The sequence below is a fragment of the Sapajus apella genome, unplaced genomic scaffold (genome assembly GCF_009761245.1).
Source record: "Sapajus apella isolate SASKATOON/1434 unplaced genomic scaffold, GSC_monkey_1.0 scaffold40, whole genome shotgun sequence".
Classification (NCBI taxonomy): domain Eukaryota; kingdom Metazoa; phylum Chordata; class Mammalia; order Primates; family Cebidae; genus Sapajus; species Sapajus apella.
The window spans coordinates 15,368,512-15,378,936 of record NW_022436980.1 but is presented as its reverse complement, the minus strand read 5'-3'; the positions used below and the strand labels follow the sequence as shown (position 1 = coordinate 15,378,936).

The window sequence follows — 10,425 nt, the reverse complement described above, 5'->3', positions numbered from 1 at the left end:
TCTAGGTTAAATATATTGTTAGGATGATTTATTCTAATATACACCACTTACAGCCACAGTGAAAAAGATAACAATTCCCTAAAAGAATTCTACAGGAGTCCATGGAAATGCTAGCATTTCAGCCCAACTTAGCTGATGGAATATAGAGTTAAAAGGCATTTATCTCTTAGCAATAGTCTTCCTGTTGATCCATAAGATGCAAATGAAACGTTAAAGTTGAAACCAAGTGGGAGAAACTACTTATTTTGAGAGGAAAAAATATAGTAAAAGAGCTCTACTCTATAATACTATTAATATAAGGAGAACTGGAAGAACAGGAAAGCAGGCATTGAGAAAAATCACAGCTGAAGATGGATCTTAATAGTTTAGAGCATGAAAAGACAAATAATTCAAAAGTCAGTGTGTGTGTGTGTGTGTGTGTGTGTGTATGTGTGTGTGTTGCGAATCTCCAATCTCGCTGGTGATAAAAGCATAGTTGTAACGATTACTAGTTGGCATCCTCTGCTGGAGACCAGTCTCACACAAGGGTGACCCCGTGATGCACGAAAGGCTATTTAATGCCCCATCGAGGTGCTTCAGGGACCAAGATTTTTATTATGCTTCGGGGATGAGAGTTGTGATCCTGCATCCCTGATTTAGAGCCACTTAGAGCTCTGACAGCTCCACCCCGGTGTTCTAGAGGAAAATATTCCTTCATGCTCTCTGCCTGATTTGAAAGCGACCCAGCTTCCCGATGTTCCGCCTGGGAGGTGGTTCAATCTTTAGAAATTGCCTGAGAAGCCTGTCCATCTCCTGGAGTGCCTGGCTTTCGAAAACGGACCAGGACAGACTTGGCTTTCAGGGTGAATAATTTGAGGATTTTCTGTCTGTAACTTAAAATCACCGCTTAACTCAAAATAAAAAAAAAAGTGACACGCGCTCTGGCTTTTCAGACACTGGGAAAATCCGTATGACGAAGTACGGGGTTTAGAAACTCCGGGTTTAATTTCCCCCGGGAAAAGCAAATACCTTCTGTTTGGTACCGGGCAGTCGACTCACGCGGTCTTCCTTCAAAACAAAGTCTACCCCAGCCAGGGGTGAGGGGAGCGGTGGGGTGAGGGGAGTGGTGGGGTGCCGGGAGCGGTGAGGTGAGGGGAGCGGTAGGGTGCGGGGAGAGGTGAGGTGAGGGGATTTGTGGGGTGCGGGGAGCGGTGAGGTGAGGGGAGTTGTGGGGTGCGGGGAGCGGTGAGGGGAGTTGTGGGGTACGGGGATCGGTGAGGTGAGGGGAGTTATGGGGTGCGCGGAGCGGTGAGGTGAAGGGAGTTGTCGGGTGCGGGGAGTGGTGAGGTGAGGGGAGTTGTGGGGTGAGGGGAGTTGTGGAGGTGGGCAGGAGGAGGGGAGAGATTCGAAAAGTACCGGAGGAATCCATCCAGTACGTGGGTTGTCCTTGCCAACCAGTAGCTGTTCTTGTTAACTCCCAAGAGGCAAGTTTCCACCTTCGCCTCTTCCTCCCGCCCTTTCCCTTTCCCTTCACTCCCGCTCTGGGACACAAGGTGCGCTCTCCGCCGCCTCCGCCCAGCCTCACTCTTCTCTTTACAGGACTGAAGGCTGCAGCAGCACGGCGGAGAAAACTCCCAGAGGGACGAGTCAGTGGGATGGGCGTATGGGTGGAGGAAGAGGACCGTCTGGATTTTTTACCTCAGCGAGGCTGGGTGGGCAGGTGGAAGCCAGAGGCCTTAACACTCGGGCGCGGCAACATCACGTAAAATGTTAGTCCCAGGGCCCTCCCGGGCGCGCGCCGCTCCTGTACCTGCTCCTTATTGGCGGACCTTGCCGTGGGGGCGGAGCTATGCCGAAGCCCCGCCCACCCGAGCGCTGGGACCGGGACTCGCGGTTCTCCCCCATCCCGGAGCTGGGCTCAGGCTCGGACTCGGTCCTGCAGCGCCTCTAGGCTGCGGATCGGCGCTTCAACCACCTGCTCCGCGCTGCGTCCGACGAAGCTGGGAGGAGACCCGAGGGAGGGAGGAGGCGGGGGGGAGGAGGAAAGAGGCAGCTTACACACGCCTTCCAGTCCCTCCACTCAGAGCAGCCCGGAGACCGCTGCCGCCGCTGCCGCTGCTACCACCGCTGCCACCTGAGGAGACCCGCCGCCCCACGGTCGCCGCCTCAGGCGAGTCCTTCCTAGCACCTGGCGTTTCACGCACACTGCCACTGCCGTTATTATTAACATTCCAAGACAAGGAAAATAAAAGAAGATACCAGCCGAAAGAACCGCTTACACCTTGCCGAATTACTCAAGTGTCTCCTGGGAAGACAGGGTCGCTGTCCCCGGAGGAGCAGCCGAGGGGCCCGCGGGCTGGTGTTGCGCGGGAGGGAGGAGGAGTTGGGGACATTGCGTGGTGGAAAGTTGCGTTTGCGGCAGGGACCCGAAGGTGCCACGCCACAGCCCAGGGGACGGTGTGTCTGGGAGAAGACGCTGCCCCTGCGTCGGGACCCGCCAGCGCGCGGGCACCGCGGGGCCCGGGACGACGCCCCCTCCTGCAGCGTGGACTCCGTCTGTGGCCCACCAAGGAGGAGGAGGAATATGGAATCCAAGAGGGCCAGCTCCTGCCGTCTGCTCTTCTGCCTCTTGATCTCCGCCGCCGTCCTCAGGCCAGGTGAGCAAGGGCCTGGGAGCAGCACAGACGTGGGCCTGGAGCGGCTTCCTGGGTCCAGGTCCCAGCCTCGCGCCCCGGTGGCAGTGCGCCCACACGCGGGGGGGAGGTGAGGGGACCGCTGTCCCGGCACGGAGCTGCCCCCGGGCTCCGTCACCTGTGCCGCGCGTTTGAGCTCTGCTGGTTGGCTCAAGTTTGGGCGGCGAGCTGGGGTAACTGGGTGAATCTCCAGGAACTCGGTGTTCCGAGGTTGGAGCTGCAGGGGCCCTTGGGCAGGATTCGCCTGACGCTCTCCCCTTGGCCCGGCGGCGCCCAGCTAGGCGGCGGACTCTCGCCCTCTGACAGTTCCTCCTGTCCCTGGGTATCCAAGTTCACGTCACTGCGCCCCAGGCAGTTTTTCTTTCGCTTCGCTCTAGGGTGAAATGACTGCCAGCACTTTTTCGTGATAAATCCCCTAGTAACTTCCCCTTAATGAGACGAGGAGGGGACGGGAGGGGTAGAGAAGGGGAGGACTTTAATCACCCCCCCTTGAGATACCTGCTAATGCTTAAAATCGTGGTTTCAACATTCCCCCCTTTCGTCCCCGTCCATTGTCTGGGCGGGTGGTGAGTGTAAGGGTGACAGCAGGCAGACAACGCAGCCTGAACAGGAATTAGTAGCCAGATTTGGGAGACCTCAGTGAGAGGCTTGTGAATTTCCAGGAGGTGCGCATAGAGCCTCAGTTCTCAATTTTGTGTTGAGCCTTAGAAGAGAGAGCAAGAGAGAGAGAGAGAGAGAGAAAAAAAAAAAAAATAGGCAAAATTCCCAGTAACTAAAATATCTCGCGGGAAATCCCTTTCCACATCCTCGGGGACGTCCCTTGGCCCTGGTGTCCTCAGGCCCGCCTGGCGGCTGACACAAGTTGTTCCTAACAGGGCATTCTGTGCGCTCACAGTTGCCTGACAGAGCAGCAGGTTCCTTTGCTCCCCTACATTGAGAATTTGGGGGATTTTTTTTCTTTGAAGTTTTTATTTCTATCCCTGCGTAGACAGTTGACAGTTAAACTCCTACTTCCTGGTATTTTGGCCTGTTTGTTCTAAGCTTTTTCTTTAGCTTTTATCAAAGAAAAAACTCATTTCACTTTATCCGCGTATATCCCTTCAGCTATCGGCAAGCTCGGGTCACAGAACACGTTTGAAAGCCTCTGAATCTCTCCCAGTAACTCGGGGGGAGGGGGCAGTGAGGACCAGAGCTTGAGGAAGAGATTGCAAGTGTTTGTGAGCTGCTGCTGCTGCTGCTGCTGCTGCCGCTACTGCTGCTGCTGTGTGTGTGGGCGGGGGAAAAGCCCTCTCCAGATCTCTTTATTAAAGTTACATTTCTGGGTGAGGTAATGAGCTCACCTGATGTTTCTGAGGCTGAGAAAAAAAAGGCGTCTGCGTCCTCTGACAAATCTCGGGCTCTGGGGCGGGGACTGTGAAACCGTAGTTCAACCGGATTTAAAGCAGGTGTCCTAGTGTAATAAACAACGCTGCGGAGGTAGGTGGAAAGGCGAGACCCCCTTGGGCCTGGCACAATGTGGATTTCACTTTTTCGAGATTCCACTGTCCGATGAAGGAAAGGACACTTTGGAGCCAGGAGATGAGTCCAGAAGGGAGGACAAGGGTGATGACGGTTTGTAAGATGCAAACGTCCACACGCCCACAGTTAGTTTTCCGATTAACCCCCTCGAGACTTGGAAAATGTAATCTCACCTACGTCCACATCGCTGACCACATGCACACACCCAGTTTCCTTTTCTGTGCCGTCACGATGAAAGTTATTTTCAGGCGGGCCACGTCGCAGGATAGGTTTTTCGACACATTTAACTGCTAAAAGGGGGAAAGTTCCGCTTTCAGACCTCCTTTGAGGTGGATCTTTTGGCGCCACAGGCTCATGTGTCCAGTGGGCACCTAGCTGCGCGCTTTCAGCGGGGCTCTAGCGCCGGCTCACCGCAATCAGCCACCGTGGATCGGAGGATCCGATGCCCCGGACCCTCAGATCCGTGGTTTTTGTGAATTACCGGGCTGGCATTGCCGAAATTCTCAGTGCAATATCAGCGTGTTTTTAAAGGAAGGATTACAGCACTAAACGCACGGTGTATACACTGAAGAAACAAGTCTTGGACAATGAGTCCGCCTCCTTTGGAGCCCACTGCGTAGCAGAGCCGGGTGGGGGTGTGGAGCCAATGGCGGGCTTCAGCCGAGGGGCTCAATGACTTCCCCGCCTGCCACCCTTCATTTCCGGAGCAGTTTTAATAATGTGTGTCCAGTTGTAGAGGTCAAAAACTCGAGTTTGTGAAACTGCTTCCCCAAGTCTTTTGGCCTGTAGTCGTTACACAGCCACTGATGTATTTTAGTCTTGCCACGTTACCTGTTTTAAAAGGAGGGGGGAAATATATGAACCACGAAAACTGAATTCGGAGATAAAGGCAATGAAGTGTGTGTTCAGCATCCGAGGTGGCAATAATCTCATTATTCTTGTAGAAAGAGCGTCAGCCTGTGGTGACATTTTGTATTGCTTAAAAAAAAAAAAAAAAAAGAAAAGAAAAAAGTCCTTTTCTGGATTATTTACAACAAGGAGGTGGGGCGCTGCAGTTAACTCTTTCTTCGCTTGGGTCATCTGTGTGCACCCCTCTATGGGATTTTTCATAACTACTCACTGATATAAGATTCATTCTAAGACATGAGCACACATACAGCTGTTTTCAGTGGGATCTTATGTTTGAAACATATCAATTGATCTCAACAGGACTTAGGAAAAGCAACAATTCATATATTGTCCTTTCGAAGACTATTGATATAGGACTATTAAAATTGATCAATTTAAAAACTGAAAACTGTTTAGTAGCCAATGTATATTATTTTTTTCCTTAAGGGTTTATTTAATCCAATAGCAATTTACAATTTAATGGAGTATTATTTGCAGTAAATTGCTTTTCTAGGCTTGCTTCAGGACATTTACCTTTAGGCATTTGAGCAAGTCATTTAACCTGTTTAGGCTTCAGTTTTCTCATATAAAATAAAAAGACAGACTAAAGGCCTACTCTCTGAAATGTCTCCCAGCTCAAAAACTCTTTGTTTCTAAAGTCTTAAGGTAAAAAACCAATTTGGGCAGGTAAAGTCATTTTTCAGCATCATTTTTCTAAAGATCTCAGTCTAGACAAAATTCATATAAATTGTATTACTAAAAAAGTATCAGTGGACCCCAATTTCTAATTTTCTTTTTTTCTACTTTTAAAAATTCATAACATCTGTGCTTCTCTTAAAAAAAAAAAAAAAAAAACCATGAAGAGAAATTAGCCTTCCACTCTCGTGGGAAAAGAGAACTGAAAAGTAGGAAAGGATTGAGAATTTTGGGTCTCAGAAATACGAGAGTGTAACCCATTCCACCTACAAGCCTGTCCCTATTTAAACTGCATACACAGTACCTAGAATGAGATATAAAAATTCATGTGACAAAACCTCATATGTATGTCCTGATGTTGCTCAACAAAGAAGTTGATTTGCAACATCGTTGTAAATGCAAGACAGAAGGAAATATAAAACGCTAATACTTTTCTGTTGTTTTAAAACTTGTAGAAATCCAAAACATATTATCTTACCAGATTCCAAACCTTTTCTGACTTTGTAGAAAATTCAAACTAGCTCACCTTTTTAAATAGATGTTCAGATGAAAATACATGTCTATTATTGACTTACCAAAAACAAGAAAATTAATAAAAACCTATTTTAATAGTCTTGTGAAATCAGAAAACTTTTATATTGTAGTCAGTATGCATGTGTTCAGTTTTTAGCCATGTAATGTAAGAATGTTGTGACCTTGGGAAAGTTAGTTTTCTACTCTTTTTTATTTCCCATCTGTGAATTTTCTTTCTGTGCAATCCATGGTTCTGATTGCGTTGAGATTAGTAATTCCCTTGCTGAGCATTTTGAATTTTTTAAGTAAGGCATGTTATATTAATTAAAGCTTTTATTATATTGTTAATAGAATAACACCCTTTAATTTCTTCCACTTAATTATCACTTTTACTATATTATTAAAATAATGAAGATATATTTTTTTTCTTCTCTTCTTTCTTTTTCTTTCTCAAGTTTTCATGCCATTAACCATGGGCCTATGTAAAACTTAGTACCACCAAAGTTGTCAGTATTACTTGGTGTAAGATGGCAGCAGTTTGTCAGATAGTATTTTAAATGCTTTATAAACACCATGTTTTACATTTCCAAACACACTTCTTTCTGCTCTGGCCATTTATTTATCATAAAACACCATCAAAATGCTCTAGCTCCCTGAAGATATTAACTCAAGTAGACACAGACTATCCACATAGGTGTAGCTATGATAAAAGGGTATCTCTCTGTCTCAGTGTATACATAGAAACCTAATTGTTATTTTCTTACAAGGTGTTAATTTTGTTCTTCATTGTTAAGTTTTCATAAAGGCCTGTCTCATTTCTTATACATATGTGTGTGACACATGTATGTGACATATGAAGAATGAACTTACTGGAATACTAAATAACATTTTCTTGAGAGTGGTGGGTGATAACGTTTATTTGATTATTACTTTTGGATTTCAGCTCAGTTTATTTTCAAGAAGAAATGGAAAAACAATCCATTTATACTTTTTATTACTTTTTTAAATTAAGGTAGTATAATTTTCCTTTCCTATGGAGAGCAAATTCAAGACTAAAATAGATATTCTATATTCAGGAAGAGGATATTGCAGGCTATTTGGTAAGGTTAAATACTACAGTTATTATAGTCTCCCTATAGTACACAAGACATTACCATATTTTTACTGATATTTTCATGAAGCTAATTGCTCTGCCTAAATAATAAATTTTACATTCTGTTTCATTTTTATTATTGAGTGGAATACCTTATATATTTCCAAATATGCCTAGTTCCAAATATGCTGTGGTATTCAGTAATTGTTTTATGCTAACCTATTATCATAGCCCATTATTGTAGTGAATGTTCCATGAATGAAATTAGCCTTTAATGCTTCCTTTCTTATTTATGCAGTCAGTTGTCAATTATCCATTCCATTGAAGGAGAAATCAGATTTGTGCACAATCAAAAACAGCTTCTAATCAAAGGATTACTTAATTTGACTTTGAGTTGAGGTACTTCAGTGAACATGTCTATACTTGTCTGGTCTACTAAGAATTCATAGTGCTTCAACACAATGGAACTAAACTGTTGGGGAACAGGTTAATCAGAAATTAGACAGCTGTCCAGCTTCTCTGATACACTTCTCTATTACTACTATTATTGTTTTAGCTGTCTTCTGTATCACTTAAGGAACTGATGCAAAATCTTGGCCAAAATAAAACTAAAAACATCCATGAGATGAAACCAAATCTTTGCAATCTTTTCAAATAACATAAATATTATGGACTCTTGATGTTAATTCGCAGGAAAACATAATATGACCATGGCAATTGCTATAGTCTTCTGGCCTTTGCTCAATGACACTTCCATTACGAATAATTTGTTTAGCTCTGCAAAATCACATTTCAATTTTTAGAAAAATTTTACCCTCACTTGACTGTTCTTCTTAAGCAAGTTTCTTTAATTGTATTATATCATATGAGTTTCCATGAATAAATAAATAATGAAACAATACACTTGTCATGATATGAGTTGGCTTAGCAGCCAGGTGGATTGACTCCCCAGTAGGATATCCACATACCTGCTTTTAGAAAAAAAAACTGCTACTTATAATGGATTATGGGGTTAATGTAAACATAAAAACCAGTAATATCAAATCCATAAATGTTAGGAAGATTGGAAGTTGTAATAAAAAGGATTTTATTTTTGATTAGTTATTTTGATGATTTCACCAGAGAAGTTAACTGAATTTATAGATTAAGATATCAACTAGCACGCCAACACAACGTTTGCTTGAGGGAGAGAAGTCTCAAAGATACTTTCACCTCAGAAACTGATATAAGTAGATTTTTATCCTTTCCATCTGTATAGCTTTAGAGAGCCTAGGTTACCTTATTTGAACTGTGATTAAAAAAAATAACTTTCTTGTACTTACTTGCCTTTAGTGCAAAATCAGCATTGGAATGTTGATAATGATGAAAGTCAGTCTTAATTTTTCCCTTTTCCTTTTCCCTGTATTTTTCCTTGCAATACCTTTTACCATATCATGTTATGATATTGGTGACTTTTTTTCAGTTGACCATAAATTCTTTGAATACCAAATCTTATCTATATCAATGTATCCTCAAGTCTAGTCAAGAACTTGACACCTGGAAGCTGCTTCATATTTTTTCTTTGCATTAAATAAAGTAGACCTAATGCATATATGGAGAATGAAACTCCATGTGGCAGTACCTGACATTCATAGATTACCAAGAAATTTTCTCAAGGAGATTGGGAGTTGGGGATATAATATTCCTCACTGATAACTGAACTGGAAAATAAAACCATCATGAAAGAACAGAGTGGGACAGGCCATCAAGACATGATGGCACTTTGGTAGTGTTAATGAAAAAAAAAAGAACATGTATATTAATAAAGGGCCTGTGATTAAGGATGGAAAAGGCTTTGATCAGTGAAGAAACATAGAAAAAGTAGGGGAGTTGGGCCAAATGTGGTTATTGAAGCTATTATACTTAATGAATCAAAGTACTTTCTTTTATAGTGGAAGTAAGTGGCCCCTCTAACTGGCAGACATGTCTCGCCTAGCCCCCTTAACTGGTATAGCTTTTTATTGAGATAGATAAAACTCATTGTAAGAACCTAATTCTGGGGCCAGGCTCAGTGGCTCACACCTATAATCCTAGCTTTGGGTGGCCGAGGCATGAGGGATCACCTGAAGTTAGGAGTTCGAGACCAGCCTGGCCAATATGGTAAAACTCCATGTCTATTTTTTCTTTTTTTAAAAAAAGAACCTAATACTCTGAATATTCAAGTCATATAGTCAACTTTCCCATGCTGGGATTTTATGGTTACTAAGTAATCTTCTAATCATAATGTGAGGTTTTTGTTTGTTTGTTTATTTTTTTGAGACAGTGTCTTGCTTTTGTTGCCCAGGTTGGAGTGCAATGGTGCAATCTCTGCTCACTGCAACCTCTTCCTCCTCCAGGTTCAAGCAGTTCTCCTACCTGAGACTTACGAATAGCTGGAATTACAGTCACCTGCCACCATGCCCAGCTAATGTTTTGTATTTTTAGTTGAGACTGGGTTTTGCCATGTTGGCCAAGCTGGTCTCGAACTCCTGACCTCAGGTGAACCACATGCTGCAGCTTCCCAAAGTGCTGAGATTACAGGCATAAGCTACCGTGCCCAGCCCAATGTGATTTCTTATATAGCCAATTTACAGTCAGAGGATGCATTAGGTGGAAGAGAGCATTGTATTTCCTTGGCAATAATGCTCTTATGTATACCAATAAGCTGGTTTATGAGTTTGGCTAGTGAGAATTCATCCCTCAAAGATGGGAAAACATTTGGTAAGCGGCCAAAAGAAGATTCTAAGCTTTTGAAACCTACACAGTGAACTCTAGCAAATTCAGCTTGTTTGAGGTACAAGCAGCTAACCATTTCCCAGGTGTCAATTGTTGTCAACTTTCGCGTTACCTATTATAGACATTTATTTTCTTTCTTTTATAACTTTCGGTGCTATCTTGCTTAATATGTACATTATTAGTAGGTTGACCATTCATACATCTTGGTATATCCAAGATGGTCCTGGTTTATGCCTAATGTGCTGATACAATAATTAATGGCACCCTCTTTCATTCTTGGAAGTGCGTTTT

At 43.8% G+C, this 10,425-nt stretch overlaps 1 protein-coding gene across 2 annotated transcripts in view; it reads left to right on the top strand.

Moving 5' to 3' along the window:
• The first annotated feature begins 1,868 nt into the window (after nucleotides 1–1,868).
• The window catches only part of ALCAM (activated leukocyte cell adhesion molecule), a 208,467-nt gene continuing 199,910 nt past the window's right edge, over nucleotides 1,869–10,425 (top strand). Inside the window, exon 1 of one of the 2 annotated variants that reach the window (XM_032299220.1) lies at nucleotides 1,869–2,636. In XM_032299220.1, coding sequence (XP_032155111.1) covers nucleotides 2,564–2,636 — 73 coding nt within the window. In that variant the 5' untranslated portion in view covers nucleotides 1,869–2,563. The remainder of the gene's footprint in view (nucleotides 2,637–10,425) is intronic. The other variant, XM_032299221.1, reaches the window with a different exon arrangement.